The sequence below is a fragment of the Channa argus genome, chromosome 3 (genome assembly GCF_033026475.1).
Source record: "Channa argus isolate prfri chromosome 3, Channa argus male v1.0, whole genome shotgun sequence".
NCBI classification, from domain to species: domain Eukaryota; kingdom Metazoa; phylum Chordata; class Actinopteri; order Anabantiformes; family Channidae; genus Channa; species Channa argus.
In genome coordinates this window covers 10623912-10644055 of record NC_090199.1, presented here as the reverse complement: position 1 = coordinate 10644055, position 20144 = coordinate 10623912, and the positions used below count along the sequence as shown (strand labels likewise).

At 39.0% G+C, this 20144-nt stretch overlaps 1 protein-coding gene across 1 annotated transcript; it reads left to right on the top strand.

The window, feature by feature from the left end:
• Nucleotides 1–9067: 9067 nt before the first annotated feature.
• Nucleotides 9068–20023, top strand: ednraa (endothelin receptor type Aa). The gene is made up of 8 exons (XM_067498203.1): nucleotides 9068–9390; nucleotides 10361–10872; nucleotides 12523–12650; nucleotides 14363–14561; nucleotides 15699–15851; nucleotides 16033–16166; nucleotides 16361–16469; nucleotides 17732–20023. Exons 2-8 carry the CDS (start codon nucleotides 10390–10392, stop codon nucleotides 17861–17863), a joined length of 1338 nt encoding a protein of 445 aa, XP_067354304.1. The 5' UTR covers nucleotides 9068–9390; nucleotides 10361–10389; the 3' UTR covers nucleotides 17864–20023.
• The last annotated feature ends 121 nt before the right edge of the window (nucleotides 20024–20144 follow it).

Below are 20144 nucleotides of genomic sequence, written 5' to 3'. Positions count from 1 at the left end.
CCTCAGTGCTTGAAATGTAAATGGGGAAACTGGGTATTTTAAAGTTTGTGAAAACCAGTGCTTTGCAGGTGGTAAAGCTTTCATTTCAATGTGAGCTCATAACCAGGAAACGGTTTTTATTTATGCATTATAACCACTTTAACAAGATCTATAAAGCATTATAAATAAGTCACTAACCTTTATCAGTCAACAGAGAGACAATTAAACCCTTTAGAAGTACATTACAATGTAATAGATTTGCACTGAATTATGTCCGTAAGTAATATCTATCTTTGTTTTGCCCATAAGCTGCAACTTCCCCATATTCTATTCAGTGTTGCATTTCAGTTTGACAACAAGCTTCCTGGTTTTAATTGTCTACACAGGTGGGCCTCTAAGCATCCTTTGACCCTCAGGCTCAAATAAGGGCCCCATTATGAAAGTCAAAGGTCAGTTTAGTGCTTGAGGCTAATTGATCTGAGTGGTGCTTAGATATGCATAACCCATGAATCACAGCCATCACTACTAATCAGCATGATTATCCATGTAAAGGGTACTATAGTTTCTGTAGTATTATTGATTTTGTGTTTTTATCATCACATTTAATTATTCAGTGATGCAGTGTTAAAAAAATTGTAACTGTCTCTTTGTTTAAGTTATGAACTGTAGATGGATTTTATCAAAATGTGTCTTAGCAAAGGCCTTTATTAATAAGAACAACATTACAAGGTATCTTGTACACACACAAACCACAATCACACAAATACAGATTCAAGTTACATCATACATGACATCTCAGCCTCTCATCAGAAACATAATCACTGCCAGATTGTGTCAGTCCTCTCCCCTCTAACCTCTAACCCCACTCTCTTTCTCTTACTCATACACATAATAAGGTCCAGGGAGTTGCTGCCTAGTTTGCTGGAGCTGTAAAAATGAAAAAGAGGTCATACTCTCTGGAGGGCCAGATGAGGCTAGAAAAAATCCCTGTGGTCTGTTAATAAACAGAACATGAACAGAACATAACCATGAAAGGTAATGCATGTATCAATCCTGAGATAACCCCAATCTGCAGCAATGCAGCTGTTTGACAACATGATGACACGAGATGTCTGTAAATATTTTCGAAATACTGATTATCACCACTGTACAGTCCGTTAGTTCATTTCTGGTGTTGCCATTAAGAAAAGTGAGATGAATGTGGGTTGTCAGTACTAACAGCCTTATGTGTAAATTCCTTCAGCTTTCTTTATCTTGTCGTATCCTCATACCAATACCACATATCGTACCAAGCAAATCCTGAAAAAAGGGGGGGAAAGCCAGACACTGTCTGTTTTCAGTAAATCTTCGTAAAGCACCTTTTAACAGTGTGGAAACAGTTTGCGATTGGCTGTTTTCAGTCACTGATTAATACATGTGTGCTGCACGACAGTGTATGTGAGACTGATGCAAAATAAACTACAGTGCACATCTTCACCGCTATACAATAAGCTTTCAATTAGCTTCAACAGGTGAAGCCCTTATACAATGAACACGTGTGTGCATGTGTTAAAAATATACTTCGTCCTAAGTGCTATGAACTCATAGCCTTGTGTGATTACTAATAGCTTAGTATTATACTGCATATTGTAACTTTCACATAGCAAATGCTCAGCCCAAAGTATTTAGGTATATTTTACCACATAGTCAGTTGCTCTGCCTGTTTAATTAATTAATCTATTGCCTCAGGACCTTCAAACACAACACTCAGAGGCCACTTTATTAGTTGTACTCATATAGTCTATAATACTGCTGTTAGTGATGGTGTTAGTGATTGCGTTCAGAGATGTTTCTGATGTTCTACGCAATATTTAAGAAAAATAAACATATAATATAATTTACACATTTAGGACAATGTCATTTTTGGATTCTTGAGAAAAACTTTTGCATTGAATTATACAAATGTAAAGTTTTAAATGAGTGGATAATTACATTTACATTTTACATTTAGTGATTTGGCCAATACTTCCAAAGTGACTTACAACTGAGGTACTGTACAAAGCAAAAAAAAAAAAAAGCAATCTAAATCAAGGAGAAATCAAAACATTTTAGGTTCATGAAGGGAAAACAATGTTCTTCTTCTTTCTTTAACTGCATAGGAAGTTGCAGAAGAGTCCATCTATTGCAGCTTTTTCAATATTGGGAGCAAGGCTGCTGAGTGTATTGTCATGTTGTCATGGAGCAAACAATTTAATGAGCAGGGTTTTATTATTTACATTAAACTCTATGCACCAGGTCATGACCTTAAATTTATCACTGAAACCCCTGTTAAGTATCACTAACAAAGTATTTGTACAGAAAAAGTCCCCTCTTCAGTAATTCCACAAAGCAGGCTAACAGAGGAAAACAAATGCACCCAATGCCCCACATCAAAGTGGAAAACAACATGGCTGGCAATCAAGTGAAATAAGTGGAGGGATTAAGTGTTCTGATGGGAGGAGGGAAGCAAGGGAGGAGATTGGGGGAGTTGAAATAGCAACTGTGCATGATGGACATTTGGGAACAGATTAGGGGTAAGGCATACAAATGGCTGGTGGACAAGAGGGGACTCTTGATACACTGCCATCACTAGCTGCATAAATTTGCAAGCCAATTATCAAAAAAGAAAGAAGAGTTTTGTGAGTCTCTCAGGCACCTGTAGCTAAACAGAAACATTTCATGGCTTATTTCCAGGAGGCTTTGTTTTCTTCCAAAATCATTTTGTAGAAAAACAAACGCAAACTGACTGCACTTGCTGAGTAGATGGATGTAGTTGTACGGTGAAACGAAGACAAATTAATGTCTGATATCAGATTTTTATCAGGTAACAAGCTTGAAATGAGCAACATCTGGAAGCAAGGAAACCCCACCAGTTTCTCTTATATGCTCCCTTTCAGTCAGTTGTTCTTTTCAGCTGTGTTTAACAAAGTCATCCTTAAATTGTCCACAGATGTCTTCAAATCCAACCCATGTAAAATGAAAAGAGCAAAGTGCTGATCATAGCTCCAGTGTACATTCATTGTGTTGTCTGGTGAGACTTATATCATCATCACAACAACTTCACATTAGTTAAAAGTGCAGAATGGATGACTTACAAAGCATTTTTATGTTTTTGCTGGTTATGTGAACAGAGTTACAATAAATCTGGAGCATGCACTCAGGGGCTTTCTGATAGGGGAAGGCAAAGTGTGATGGGCTTGTTTATCAGCACACTTAGGGTCTGTCTGAGGAGAGCCAGATTGTAAGCAGAAATGTGTCTAGGCTGTAACCGCCATGTCAAAGACTCCACTATCACTTACACTGTTATCGAAGAGCTCTGTGTTTAGCTTGAAATACAAGCCTTATATATTTTGTCAGCATAATGTTGTCACACTTCCAGAGTTTGATGTTAGTTTTCAATGGACCCAAAGTGAACTGAGCAGTTATAAACAGAGTCCAAGTAGAGACGAGGGACACTGGAGAAAGGGACAATGTCCACAGGGGGAGGCAGGTGGGTGGCTGGAGGAGTTTAGAGTCCTGGTGCAGGTGGAGCGGTTGAACTGTGAGTTGCCGGGAGAAGAGGGGGTGATTCCTAAAGGCAGGAGAGGGCCAAGGGGACGAGGGGAGCGAAGCAGAGCGGCCGGAGGTTCTGAAACGGGAGGACAAAGTGGTGAGAAACAAGGTAAGGTGGACGGGATTCAAGTCTAATGCTTGGGTTCTCTGCTACCGAGAGGTCACTAAGACAATCTGGCAACTTGGTGAGTGCAGGAGAGCAGTATATGAGCAGCTGTCATCAGGGTGGGTGAATGAGCACAGGTGTGACCACCACTGTTGCTCCTTAAACACACACACGGGAACAAAAGGGTAACAGGGGAAAAGGAGGGAGACAGGGAGGTGGAAGAGAGGGTGCTGTGACTAAATTATGATTAGACTTTTCAGTTACTCAGTCACTGTAATGAATTCAGTGCTGCACATTTTACTTTAATGTACTTCAATGTTTGGTCACTTGATGATGATTTGCATGAGCAATTGATGCCTTTAAAGTGTGTTGACTGTTCAACAATGAGTTTCACCCCTGTGTTCACACGACAGACATGTCCACGTGACATTTAGCCTGTAACTAAAAGGAGTGGAGGTAAAAGGAACCCAAACCTTCCAGTGTTGTGTCTGGTTAGTTAACCTAGTTTCATCTCTGTAAAAGTGCAGTCCCTGGGTTCATAGCTATGTTCAACATCTGTTAAATACTGAAGACACAAAATACATTTTTATAATTTTTTAAATCTAATTTTGATAAAATCAGTCCCACTTTTCGCCTGCTTTCAGTGTTTGTGCTAAGCTGATAAAAGCAAACTTGCCAAATTTCCAAAAATGTTGCAGTTTTCCTTTAATCCAACAAGTACCGTAGACCACTTTGCAGAACACTGTAGAATCTCTTTCTGTGAAATCTTTATATTTTTGTTAGGTTTATGCAAATCTACGATTTTTACATATTCCAGGATTGCTATTCCCATCTTTAAGGAATGTTATTTTATCAACACTTTAAACAAATTCTAAACTCAAAAAATACTAAATCTTTCTGTAAACGATTACCTTTTGACATTAAGAAGAGATCAAACTGACAACAAAACCGACTTATTTTATACTTGCTCACAGTAGTTCTTTATTTTGATTACATTAAATAGTAGCATCAGGAATAGTTTAAAATAAATGTGGTTTGAAATGGTCACTGTTGATGTAAAGTACTGACATCAGAGCTCGACATAAAACAATTTCTGATGAGGATGTCATTTACCATAGCTGAGACTTAAGAGCATCTTTAGCTGCATCACATTACAGTATATTAAGTGGGAGCTCGTGGACAGTCTTCTCTCCTATTTTTGATGTTATTGTAGCCACAAAGAGACTGCAAAGCATTATAGCTAGCATTAATTGCAAATTTAGCTATGTGCAAAATGAATAAATACATTTTTGTAAGCCACCTCCTGGAAAAGAAGAACCTAGTAATCTATTAAAATAATTCAAGTACATACAACTGGCAGTAGATTGCAATTGTTTAGTGTGTCTGATATTATGATACAGATGTTCGGTGCCACTTTCCCTTTATGCCTTTATGGAAGATTTATCTGAAATCAATTAAAAACCTATAGGTTAACTTCAGCCAGCATAGTTTCTCTTTTAAAACCTGAGAAAGACATGAGCCATGTCCATAATTTACTCCAAACAATTTTTTTATTGCTAAGACTTATGGCCCCAAAACAGCTGTTTCCTTAGACCCATCATAATTAACTTGTAGAAATAACCTCATGCCAGTTACGATTGAGCACACGCCCTCAAAATGACATTCAATCAAAAACATACGAAACCGAAAAGTTGCAGGAACTTTCCAACATATGTTTTTTTCCTCAAGAACACAGGATTTTTCATCAGATATCGTCATCACAAGCTTCCTTCCTTCTAATTACAATGGTCTGTTAATATTACATTGACTAATTTCAGATGAAGTCAAGAGCTGGCACCAGTGAGGCTATTATGAAAACACCTCTATCACATTACATTTCTTTTCTCTCTTCTGCAGTAACTTTTTGTTTGTGTGAACCATATGTCCCAAATTAATAAAGCCAGGCAGTAAACTGAACCGTCCTCGCTCTGTCACTGGCTGTCACAGTAGAATTGGCCTCAAACTTATTCTCTCCCTACCTCCCTCTCTTTTTCTGTGTCTCTTCCTCTCTCTCTGTTTTCTTTCTGTTTTTATTTTTTTTAAGTGTCCCAGTTAAGAAATTGCTTACATCCCACTCAGTCTGGGGCTGGATTGAAATTTCCCATAGGGTATGTACCAATATGCAGAGAGCACACTTCGACAGATGCCATCAGAGAACAAGCATATGAATTACCAGGCAGCCTGCCATCTTTGAGTTCAGACAGAATGGCATTAATACCTGATTACGATCCAAACAACAACACAACAACAACATGAAAGCCAAAGCAAGTGGGAGCAGGTAAAGGTTTCATCATTTATATATTAATGGGTTTACTAACAAAGCATCTACTACCCCCTCAAAAGTTAAAATGTCATATAAGCTGCCAACAATCAAGGGATTTTACAAAAAAAAACAGGCCTAAGAAATCAGCCATCAGCAAATCACGTTCCAATAAATTAAATATTCGCCGCCACTGACCATAACTAATTCAGAGGCAATGATATATTCATGATTACAATTAAAGAAAACACAAACTCTTTAATTTTAAATGACTGTAAATATTGGCATTACCCAATTAAGTCAGATTTGAATTAGAAACCCTACCTGCAAATGAACCATAAACACCACTTATCCTGTTCAGGGTCATGGGGGACTGGAGCTATTAGGCAAGAGGCGGGGTACTACCTGGACAGGTCGCCAGTCTATCTCAGGACCAACACAAAGATTCAAACGCAGGCAGATAACCAGTCACACTCATATTCACACCTATAAGCTAAGAGTCACCAATTAACTTAACATGCATGTCTTTGGACTGTGGAAGGAAACCAGAGGAAACCTATGCAAGCACGGGGAGAACATGCAATCTCCACACAGAAAGGCTGCAGCCAGCAGATTGGTTCGTGCTTCGGACTTTCTATCTGTGAGGCAGATACCAAACATATATTTTCTGGCAAGATGCATAAACGTTTCAGTATACTACCAGGTCCAACTAACAGCATAAGAAAAACGTGTAATAATTGTGGATATATGTAACTAAGATAAGATAAGATGCGATGATATAAACCTTTATTTGTGCTACAATGTGGAAATTTCCATGTTACAGCAGCAGCAAAAGTTTTCAAATGTGTGACAAGAATTTTTGTGCAGAATGAAAACAAAAAGTCTATATGAAGAATTTTATACAAAGAAAAAAAAAGGAAAGTTGGTAGAGGCTGCTTGTTGACTGTAGGGTTGGGAGTTCAAACTCCGCTGGCCACACCTTGAAGTGTCCCAAGCTTCCAAACTCCAGCCACTGAGGTTGTGTAAGACAGTGCCCAGTAAAACTGGGGAGGGCATCCGATATAAAGGCCTGTGCCAAATCACTGTGCAGAGCAATGATCTGCCTGAACATTCAGGATAAGCCAAAAAAATGTTGTGAAATTTATGTCATTATGATTAAGTGGTTTAAGCCATATATTATCTGCACGGCATTTACCGTATGACTAAATGTTTGTGATTCAACAAGCTTCATATGAAGAGGATTTCCGACATCTCTGAACACAGAAGAGTGTCTTCCACAAATAGAGCAATACCTTCTACACATTATTCACATCAGATCCAAAGAAAAGTCATATGAGCTTTAATACCACTTGTGTATTTTCGAGGGGCCCAGAGAAACATTTTAGCTACGTGGGCGCCAAATGATAAAATGCTCATTTGGCTTGTTTGATGATTTGTGTGCGGCACTGACAGCATCCCGCAAACATATGTTGTAATTCTGTTCAGATGCCTCAAAGCCTGAAGCACGCAGCCTCACATCAGCAATAAAAAGTTTAGAGAGATCAAATGTCTCAGAGGTTTTAAAAAAAAATGATTAGAGGCAAACAATAGCACAATCTCAGAGGACACTGAGTTAATGCCCTTTGACATGGAAGGTCTCAGGGCCACAAACAATCACTGAGTGTTTCTCTGGCTTTGCTATGTGTCAATGAAGCCAGATTTCTCTTTCTTCATCATGATGTCTCTATAGAATAAACAATAAATATGGGATTTTTGCTGTTTGTTGTACATCCCAAACACACACTCTCCACTAGTCTTCTTTTTGTGTTGCTGTAATACAGATAACGTTATGTTATCATGAGTAAATATTTTAAAAAAGTTGATTATGTAACATTTTGTTACACTGACTATATTTTCTACAACCAACATTTATTCATATTCCTGCCAGAATTCAATTATATTTTGTATTAAGAAAATGATAGTGTACCGTTTTCATCAGTGGTAATTATGATATTAAAATATACAAAATTACATAAGTTTCACGAATCACCAGTTTGTTATGAATAGACCAAATGTAGGCTTTTCTTCATGCGTTTCTTTAATGTATTCACGGGAGCATTTTTAACAAATATGTACTGAATTCTCCCAGACACAGCAGGAATCACATTAATTTTGTAATTGACTGAATTCCCCTATGAGACATTGCTGCGTCAACTGTTTGGCAGTGGTAGAGACGGATCGTGGTGAGTCTGACAGGCCTCTTCCTGCTCTCAGCTCTCATCATGATGAATGGTCCATTTTGGAAATCCATAATGGACAGTGATGTAGAAGCACTCTTCTCTCTTGACTTTGAAATCATTTAGGCATTTAGTCATCTCAGTCAGATCTCTGTTTGCGATTTGGTGTTGTTTTGCTAGTGGTGTTTCTTGCATTAAGACTAAATCAGTTCGTTGAATCTTCCAATATTTTGTAATGGTGCATGTGGTAATTAAAAGGGTATACTCGTCTCGAATTATCCTTATTTCCCCAACCTATTATTTACCACACAGTGTGTAGGCAGCCTTTACAGCTCATCAGAAGCTTTATTACAGCAATGCATCTAAAGTTTACTTGTGCTGTTGCAGGAGTAATGTGGTTCACTAAGCCACACAGTGGTTAGTCTGTTAAGGTAAAGGCTTTCTGATGGTTAGCTCCTACTTCCCACCCCAGTTCCCACTCTCCCCCAGTTGAAAGAAACATAACATCACAAAATGGACACTGACTTCCTTGTGTCCTCCTGCCTCCTGTACAATCTCTGCTTTGTTGCGTGTGAGGAAACAGTTGCATGTAATGCATACAAGACACATGTGAGTCAGGAAAGGATTGAAAGAGAAGGTAGGAGGGATTTAAGGAAAGAGGCAGATTGGAAGAGCGTTAGGCTCCCAGATGCCCCTGCCTCTGTGTGTGTGTGTGTGTGTGTGTGTGTGTGTGTGTGTGTGTGTGTGTTTGTGTGTGTGTGTGTGCTTTAGAGATGACTGTGAGCAGGCGGTGCCTCTGAGAGAGAGGGGAGAGGAGGGTGATGTTTCCAAAGGGGGCCCAGTCTGTTACCAAAGGGAGGTGGAGATTTACTATCCCACCCAGTCAAAGTGTCTCACTGGTGCTCTGACACAGACACATACACACACACACTCAGAGATACACACAACCTCACTCTCACTTACACACACTTGAGTGTACACACACACACACACACACACACACACACACACAGACATACTGCAAACTCTCCACAGGAAACTCTGAGCCATAATGCGAAGGCACCTCAGAGCAGACGGGTGCATTGCTCAAACCAAGTGGGATACGGCGCAGCTTTGATAGTGCGTTAATTACTCATGTGATGTGATACAGATGTCTGGGGGCTTCAGCCGAAAGTTTGCCTGACGGTTTCCAAGGGGGCCAGGCAGACATTTTAGAAGCGGTAGGTGAAAACCAAACGAATTTATTATTTATGGATAGATCAGTTTGCATGCTGTCACAGATCCCAGCAGTGTCATGCTGATGCTAAACTGTGATGCTACTTGAAGGGCTGGCTGCTAAATAGTTCTTTGTGTACTTGGTGACAGCTGGGACTTCGAACAGGAAGAACTCTGGGCTATAGGAGTTGCCTGCACTGTGATATGATGAAAAGGGCTTCACCAATCATCTGACCATTTGAAACGTTTTTTACTGTTTACCAGAAAATTGTGCATTGAGCTGAACTGATTTGGTGCAGAAAGTTTTGTGATTTTTCTTGTTAAGAAAGAATAAAGGTGAAGTTGTCCATCAAGGCATAAGAGGTAAACTAAGGATTTACAATGGGAATTCAGAATGTAGAATTTTGTGGAGATTTGCATCTTCATTGCACAACTGACTGGTATTCAGCCCTGCAGCACTTCCTTCATGGTTTAAGACGCTCTTTGTTTTGAAAGTGCATGTTTAAACCTTTCTAAATTAGAAACAGAGGGAGAATGCAAACCTGAGGAAATCATTCTGTAACAAACACACAAATGGGCCTCATTGCCAAAACAGCACAAGCAGACGATAAGCAGTGTTGTGTAGCTTCAACATTATTGACACAAAGACACAATCGACTGCGCCGTCTTCCAGGAATGACTGAGAGTTGGAGAGATGCCCACTGTGCCCTGCGGATGCCTCATAATGACACCACTGTTTATATGTCACCAGTCCTTGAATCTTCCATCTGTGGCTACTGCAAAACTGTTTTCGAAGTCTTGATGAATTATTATTCATCCTCACGTTTGAAACTTTCTAGAAAAGTGTGCATAATATTGTACTTTGGGTAGGTTTTAACAGGAGACAACATAAGGAGGTGAAGATGATGGATTTGTGATGAAGTGTGTCGCGTGAAAAATAACTGAATCTTGTTATTTATTTTTTTCTTTCTACAGTCTTTTAATCTGTGAAATCAGAACTCCGAATGTGTTCCATAATGGGCACCCCAGCTGTGCGGGTGTTGGTGCTGACAGTCTGGATGGTGGCTGGAGGAATGTGCCAGATAAGCATAGCTGAAGCAGAGAAGGACTCTCTCCAAGGCTTTTCCGTCCACTCCACGCTCATGTCTACGGGTTTCTACGGCACCGTCAGTCCCAGCCCCAACCTAGTGGCCCAGAGGGCTGATGCACAAGCCGTGGGATCTGGCTCTGCAAATGAGACGGTCGTAAAGATGCCTGTACCACCTCCGATGTGCCTCCAAATTACCTCTATCAAGGACTATTTTAAGTACATCAACACCTTAATTTCTGTTATAGTGTTTGTGGTTGGCCTGGTCGGCAACAGCACCCTGTTGAGCATTATATACCAGCACAAGTGCATGAGGAATGGGCCCAATGCTCTCATTGCCAGCTTGGCACTGGGTGACCTTATCTACATTTTCATTGACATACCCATCAATGTATACAAGGTACAGTTTTCACTCCTTTGGTGCATGCTTAATTAAAGTCTTAAAACTCATTTGACGTTATAGCCAAGCAAGAGGGACCTTGGTGATATGATGATATGACGCAGCAACAGTGGGGATGATCTGCAGAGATATAGTGGAATATTACAGACAGGAAAAGGGGGAGGGCGGGAAAATGCAGACGGGAAAGTGCAATCAGTCGGACACTGTTATCTTCCTCTTGTGGGCAGAGTAGTGATGAGAGGTGCATGGACACGGGTGGCTTAAATAAACACAGGAATCAGGCTGTACTCACACATGCCAGTGGCCTCGTGTTGACCTCATACTTATCCACAGGCTTTATTGCAAAAAGAAACAAAGCTCAGTGCTGCTCAAGTGACATCTAACTTTACTGAGATCATTAAAGCCCCTTTCACATTTTGCAACAAAACAAATGGAAGGTAGAGTGACTCAACTGAATTTGACCTAATTAAAACATAGTCAGTAGTTAATTTATTTTAATCCTATGTTTACGAAGACTTATGCAAACAGGATTTCAACAGAGCCATATTTATTTATTTATAATTTTTCATGTTTGGATAAGAATTTAGTTTTCCGAGAAAAAAACAGACAATTTAAACATTCTTAAAAAAAGGAAAAAAGAAAGACTTTCAATCAATTTGACTGATGGTTTTTTTAAGTTTGCGTTTGGATTTTTGGTGGAAGGGCCACGCTTCTGTTTGCATCTTATCGTGTTGACTGATATCCTAAGGGATAGCGTGTCTTGAGTTGATTTATGCCAGTAAACGGTGTCACGCTGCGTGTACAACAATCGAGGTTGATAGCTAAATGTAGTGATCAGTCAGCCTGATCTCTCAAATGCATTATGGGACGCCATTTTACAAGAGAAAACTGAGAATGGCACCTGGTTAAAATTAACTTGAAAGTCTGAGGGCGCAGTGACTTTGTAGTCTGAGCAACACATGTGCAAAGAGGAAACAAACCTCTTAGTGGGGGAACAGTTTATGCGCAGACAAAGAGCCACGTCTACAGTGTGGAAAGCGTGTTGAAGCCCCCTGTTCACTTCCTCGGGGACATGTTTACAAACATTACCAGCTACATATACACTAAAAACATTGACGTGCACTCCTGGGAAACTTGAACTGCACATGTAAACAATAGAAAACCAGGAAGCACCGTGAAGTTCTTCCTTTGGCTTCAGCCTTGAGAAAAGTCTTTCATGTAAGTCATGTCCTATGACAGGAAAGTAGCAAAAGCACATGGGCTTTAGTTATTTTAACCAAAGGAAGTAAAATCCACGTATGTGGAAGGTTTATCAGTTCATGAGCTCCTTATGGTCCTTATCAGACTAAACTCTGCTGACATTAAGATAATGTTGAGAGCACTCCTATCTACAGTAAAATTGCCTTAAATAGATCCCAACAATAGTCAGCATTCATGCAAAAAAAACAAAGAATACTTGTCACTTCCCTAAAAGGCTCATGAAGACAAATGACTTAATTAAAATTATTTACTTTTGACTGATACATTGTGGCCCAAACTGTGATTTAATTAAAAAAAAAAACATCATGTGCATGCTGTGATTAATGTTTTAATAAATGTTGTTATTTAATTGCTTTGAGATTTGTGAGGATGTCCTTTTTTCCCCACCAGCTCTTGGTGTCACGCTGGCCGTTTGATGACAATGTTCTTGGTCTGTTTCTGTGTAAGCTGGTGCCCTTCCTGCAGAAAGCCTCTGTGGGCATCACTGTTCTCAATCTGTGTGCCCTCAGCGTGGACAGGTCAGTTCTCTTCATTAGAGCTCGAATTAAGAACTTTTTTAGAAACCAAATAGGTATAAGCAGAAATTTTGATCTGTGCTTAAAGGATGAAGCATAGATATTCTTGTAGGCGTTTTTGCACATTTACATTGGGTTTATGTTGTGTATAGTCTGATTCAATCTATTTTGAAGCAGATTATAGGGAATTAAATAATTCTCTACCACTTTATGGACATTATAAATTATGTTTTTTTTTTTGTATTTATAATTCTCTAAAGTCTGAGAAAAACAGCTTCAACTAAAGTTACATGGTCCTGTAAAATCGACTACATGTTTGCACAGAAACACAATGTTTCAGATATTTCTTTATTTATTAAGCTGAATAGAGACTAGATATACGATCACACCAAATTTGTGGAGGCTGTCAACTCAATGAAAATAAAATAAAACAAATCTGATTTGGCCAACCAGCCTAGCCAGTTCTTCCATTTTTTACTCCCATAATACAACAGTGCTTTGAGTTAACTTGTCACTTCTAACATAATTATGAGATACAGAAATTAATTTAGATGAAAATGTATAACCATTTTGATTTGATTTCAGTGTAATGACCATAAGAGTGAGATGATCACTTTCAGGAAACGCTTAAGATCAATGCTGATAATGGAACCTCAGTCTCTTTGGCTCCTAAGGCTTCAAACCATTTGTGATAGACTGTTTTTTACTTCTTCTGTGGAGCCGTTTTATGCACATCATTAAGTTTACGATATAGACAGTCCGATATATGTAATGTAACATTAAAAACTCTGTCTTGTACTGAAACATTCTTTTTAATAGCACCTTAATAGAAATTCCCTGATGAATAAATAATGTTTAGGAAGTGCTGAAGCTCAGCATCATATCCCTTTATCCAATAGACACAACTTTAGAGATAAGAGGCTCGAGTTCCTGCGCTGAACAGGCCCCAAGGTTCAACTAGGCAGACATATTTAATGACCTCTATTGTGTGAAAAGACAAGCTGCAGTGCAATACAGTTGTGTTCAAGAGCAGATGCTCTCCATTTGTTTTCAGGAAATGTGTAGCATAAGTACTTGAGTCTGTTTAGTATCTTTTCAATGTTGGAGGAAGAGGAAAAGGTGGATAGATTACCGCTTAGTAAAATATAAATGCCGCCATGTTGTTCAACAGAGAAATTCAAATGTGTCATGAAAAATATATTGTTTTTGCCATAAAATCTTGATGCAGGATTTTACTAAAACATTTCGACAAGTGTTTTCCATTAATGAAACAAACAAGCAAACAAGTATTCAGTGCATGGGAAACACAAGCCAACAGACAGACCTCTCTGCCAACATGGGCCAGTCTGTTTGGAGGCTTCACAAAAATATAAATATTAGATATTTAAAATAAACAATTCATCATCTCGCTTCAATAATTCTTAACATTTTGATATTCTTTGCTGAGTGAGCATTTTGTTATGTTTGGTGTGCTGCCATGCACAAAGAAAATGCTGTTAGCTTTGTCAGTCAGGAGAGACAAAATAAATTATTTTAGTGATATTTTCTAAATGATGGAGAAGAACTGAAAGCGACCGAGCTGCTGCAGTTTGTTTCAATTAATAAACTGATTTGTTTTTGCGTTCATAACCAGGTTGTAATATCATACATTTTCAATTTTCATTTTTTAGAGCTATAAAACAAAAGTTAACTTCAAACCCCCCCTTGTGTTTCAGGTACCGGGCTGTGGCATCGTGGAGCAGAGTGCAGGGGGTGGGCATCCCTCTGCTTACAATTATTGAGATTGTGTCTATTTGGGTGCTGTCGCTCTTCCTGGCAGTACCAGAAGCTATTGGCTTCAACATCGTCAGCTTCAATTACAGGAACACAACCTTACGCACCTGTATGCTTGTACCCAAGACTGACTTCATGGTGGTATGCTATCATCCCTTTCTTATCATTTTTGCAAGTAAACAATTTACACTTCTGTGCTTTCTTGCTTCATTGTATTACTTGTTTTTAGGCCAGGATGTGCTGTGTGGCACATTTGGTCACCATACTTGTACAGAAGGCCTGTTGAATTTTGTAATATAGAGACAAAACACTACTGGACTAATGAGATAGGAAATCCACCTGCATGAGGTCGACTTAAAGTCAAAGTGCAAGTCCAGCTAAAAGCATGTGTTGTTTGTTTGGAAACCGTGAGTGTTTTTAATGGCTGCTGATATGCTGGTGTACTGTCTTGGTAAATAGCGCCTTATATTGTATTTTTAGAACATTAGGCCAATACGTTCAATCAATACATTGTGAGTTGTTCTGCTTATGCCCATAAATAATTAAAACACAGGAAAACTAGGTTTTGATTCTACTGTAGATTTTGGTGCCATGTCACTTTAAAAATTTGACCTGGATTACTTATTTTCTTTTTCGCACCCCTGAAGCACATAATCGATTGCAGGCCAGGTGCAATTACCGGGGGCCAGAAATCAAGCTGGGCCACATGTGTGTATCCATTCCATATGTCCTAAACATCAGCACTGCTCTGGTCTGAGAAACATACAGCTCCTAAAGCATTATTTAATAGCAATGAAAGGCAAATTCTTTTCATTCATTCATGTTCATGCATGTGATTTTTAAAATTTTGTTGTTTATGTGGTTTACATGCTGTTTCTCATACCTGGCCAAGATCATTTCAGCTTTATTTCTACAATGCAATATCTCATGTGATGTTTTATTTGGACCTTAAAGTACCACGTCAACAGCGCCTACCAAAAAGAAAGATCCTCTGTCTAGAGATTGATGGATGTTCCATAGGAGATATTGGTGGTAATTGCAGAAAATGAAGAGAAAATTCAGACTTAGGCCAAAGGAAGTCCATTTTGATGAATTTGCTATAGCAGTAGTTGACCCAGAATCAAACCAGGGTCGGAAAGGTGGTGGATATCTGTGCAAAGTGGGTTGGGCAGCTCATAGGATATATGTAAGGGGACATCATTGCAGCAGAAAAACCTCAGCTCACACATATTTCACATTACATGTGACCCACTGCTTAACTTTTGCACACCTCTGCAGTTCTACAGGGATGCAAAGGACTGGTGGCTGTTTGGCTTCTACTTCTGTGTACCACTCACCTGCACCGCCATTTTCTACACGCTGATGACCTCCGAGATGCTCAACCACAGGAAAGGCAGCCTTCGCATAGCTCTCAGTGAGCACCTCAAACAGGTTGGACAAAAATAAACAGCATACCTCTGACTTAACGAAAAGACTTTATAATTAAAGGCAACTTTGCATTGGAGTAAAATAGTTCAGTGAACAGTGTTTACTCCATGGTTTGACCTTCCAATACAAGAACTGAATCATCTCTCCTCTGATGGTTAAATTTAATCTGTGCTTCTCTCTGCAGAGGAGGGAGGTGGCAAAAGCTGTCTTCTGCCTTGTCCTCATCTTTGCCCTCTGCTGGTTCCCACTGCACCTCAGCAGGATCCTTAAAAAAACGGTTTACTACCAGAATGATAAAATGCGCTGTGAGCTGCTCAAGTGAGTTAGAAAACAAAACAAAACACAAAACTTACTTTCATAAGGTCTGTAAGCTTAAACGTTTCCAAATGTGCAAAATATCAAACCACTGCTCTGTAGTTTTTATGGGTGTTTTGTATCAATCCAAGATCTCACCAGGATCGATGAAGGGCTCTGTAAAAATTAACTATTCTTCCATTTTTTTTTATTTTCAGTTTTCTGCTGGTCCTGGATTATCTTAGTATCAACCTCGCAACAATCAACTCCTGCATAAACCCCATCATCCTCTACTTTGTCAGCAAGAAGTTCAAAAACTGCTTCAAGGTATAACACCCACAACAGATGGATATGAATGCATTCAACACACTCGCATGATTTCTTAATCTCACACATACTTAAAAATCCACCTGATTTAGTGTAGCCAGCAAAGCAAACTCAGGCCTTTGTCTGGCTGTGATGACATTCCATGAGCAACTTGTAAAGGCAGCCGTGTGATTTAGGTATTCACTTTGTTGGCTTAGGTCACGCTCTGCACACGTCTGTCAAATGGACCTGAGCTGGAGAAAAACCATGTCTCAAGTTTGCACATGAAAGAAGTTGTGAGAGGGAGGTCAGATAGCACCATGTAGGGAAAAATGTTAGTAAAAGTAGATTAGTTTGAGATTTTGAGAAATACATATATCATTATAAAAACATATATAATATTATTAATATATTATCTATCACTTCACAAATAAACTAGAAGAAGGCTGTATACACTGTGCATACACTCTACACCAAGAGCTACTGTACGTATATATTGCCTTATCACATTACCCATTCCATTTTAATTTGCCTGACACACTCCTAAATATGAAGCTACAATTAGCGGTCAGTACATTGCTGCAGGAAGCCACTGGCCTTCGGCAAGACGTAGTTTATATACTATCACTGGCCATTTTATTAGGGACACTTGTGCAATCTAAAGCAATCCAAGAAAGCAGCTCCACCATGAATTCTATGTTTACAATGTTAAAATTTCTCAGTTTTTCAGTTGAAACTGTCAGAAAGGTGACTTGTACTGGAGTGCATTACATTAAGAGGTGGTTCTAATGTTTTGGCCACCGCATTCATATAAAATAGAGTACCCAAAACATTAGAACCACCCCTTCTTACAATGCATTCCAGTACAACTCCACCACGCACTATGACCTCAGTAACAAACAGAGAGTAGAATTATCACCTGAGAAATTATAACTTTGTTAAAGTAGAATTCGTGGAAGAGCTGCTGTATTGGGTTGCATTAGATTGCACAGGTGTGCCAAGTAGCCAGTGAGTGTATATATACAGTAAGATCCCCTCCTAAACTAAGACTTGTCATGTCTACACTTGTTTACATTGATTTTGTTTGTCTTACTCAGTTTTAGACGTGAGTAGGTGGATCTTTTAAGTGTGCATGCAGCTAGGCTGTCTTTGTTCCAGATTCATATTTAATAGACAGATGTGTGAGTGGTGTCAATCTTTTCATCTAACTCTTAAAACAACAGATGTTCAACTTTAACTTAAATTATCTCTCTCTTTATTTTCTCTTCTCTTTTTTTTTTTAGTCGTGTTTGTGCTGCTGGTGCTACTCAGACAACACTCTGAGCAGTATAGGACCCATGAATGGTACAAGTATCCAGTGTAAAAGCCCAGAGCCCAACAATCTCAACAACAGCATTCGGAAAGACAGCAACTAAATACTCGCTTGAGGAGGTTTTTTTCAAGCTTTTTTTTTTTTTACAGCCCTGGCAAGCTTTTAGAATTCAACTTGAGATCATCCTAAAACAAATACATATAAATCAGCAACATATGAACACGGAAGCGATGGATTAGAAACTGGAGTTAAAAGGAACAAACAATGGATATGATGAAAAATGTTTTGAAGCTCTCCTAGCCTCTCTGGCTTCCTAAGACAAACTCCTTGTGTTCCCACACTCATGGGCAGTGACGCTGTAGCGTGAGAGAAGAAGGGGGAGAGCGGGACGGGGAGGAGGACTCCTTAACACGATGCAGCTGAACAGTGACCATAAATTACTCTCAGTCAGTAGCAGAGTGCGCTATTCCTGTAAAGGGCAACACTAGTGGGAAGGATGCAGAAAGCTACAGGAAGGGATAGGCAGACTGTTCACTGTCAGAGATGATGACGGGACATAAGTATGGGCCATCTCTAGGACTTTTCTACTCAGTGAGGGTGAAAAACACGAAAGCATGTTACTGACTCAAGCAACAATTCGTTTTCCATTAATCATTCAAGTGGTTGTACAGCGTATTTTACTCACACTCATTATTCATTGAGATACTTTGGTGTATAGTCAGAACAATATTTTGAAGTTCATTTGCTTGATGTTTGACTCAAAACCCTTTTCTAGTTCTTCCCCACGGAAGATAGCTCACACAGCCCTACGTCAATAAAAAGACTGATTTCTTTAAAACCTTTGGCTAGGAAGGCACAAAATGAAGACTTTACAACAGAATCATGTTTTTCATTGTCATTAGCATAATATGCCAAAAACACTCAAATCACCAAAAGGATTGCAGGTTTTAGAGTGGATAAGATGGACTTCAACTTTGTAGTCCATTCATGCAAGTGATAAATATGAAGTAATGCATTATGACAGATCTGATATCCCCACTGACTAAAAATGGAAAGAAATGAGCTTTTTTCTACACTGTGAATTTCTACCAGACTTAAGCAACAATAATAACTGTGATATTTATGCTTGCATAACTCATTGAATATGTATGTACAGTTTTCACTTTTATGAAGAGTTATATTGCAGTATTAAGTATTTTAATCAGACTACATTACCTGTGTAATGACAGACGCAGAAGAGGTTTTAATGGTGGCTTTAAACTCTACAAGGCCTAAAGGAATAATCTGACATTTGGGGAAATGGGCTTTATTTGCTTTTGAATGAAAAGATTATACTTCTATGTCTGTGTATTAAATGTGAAGCTACCACTAGCAGCCAGTTATTACAGTTGTTAATTTTGCAGGTTGGTTTGTGTGCAACTAAGCTGATAATTTTGGCCTCATTTCATTATTTTGGGGCTAACTGGAGGTAAATGGAGATCGTTACCAAAAACAGAAAAACAAAAATTAAAGCCAGCTGTTCATGGTCAATACTTTTAAAACTTAAGATGGTGACCCACCAGAAGGGAAAGAATCTCTCTGCATCCCCTCCGTCACTTGTCTGTCGCTATGGTAATGTCAGCTAACACGGATGTGCTTACGTCACAATGTAAACAGCCATTGTGCCAATTAAAGCCATCCTTTCTCTGGCCTTCCTGGCAATGTTTTTACCATACTTTGCAAATAAACTTGAGAACATCAAGTTTATGTTGTCAAGTCTCAAGACTCAAGACTAGCGCCATGAGTAATGATTAATATTTTTAGGTAACTTTACCAATACTTTTTACTGGACTTGAGTCTGGGTGCAGTGACGTTCTCGGCTAAGCCTGTAGCTTTTTGTTTTTAATTGTGCAGACCTGAGAGGGGTATCAGTCAGCTCAACTACCAAACAACTATACTGCCTTAGAACATTTGATTTGTGAATACACTTAAACCTGTGTGTTGAAACTGAATTGGTTCATATGTGTGTGTGTGTGTGTGTGTGTTGTGTATATTACTGATAGCACTTCATGAGTTAGTGTGTTTTGCACACTTGCATACAGAAGAACAAATTATATCTGCAGAGTACTCTTTTACTACTATTTACTGAACATATAAAGTGCATATAATCTGCAGAACATGGAATCTGTATGTTGAATTTGTCCTTGTGTTAATCTCTCTAACCTGTTAATCTCATGTTAGAGCTGCTGCTTATTCCAATAAATAAATTTCAATCTTCATTTTACCCTCTACTATAACTGTTTTCTCTGGGAAGTAAAGGGCCCCTCTTCTGTTTTTCATCTGCTTCTATGAGAAAGGCGTCTGGGAGTGATTTGAATCACACTGTGACCTGCTTGGCAACTGAG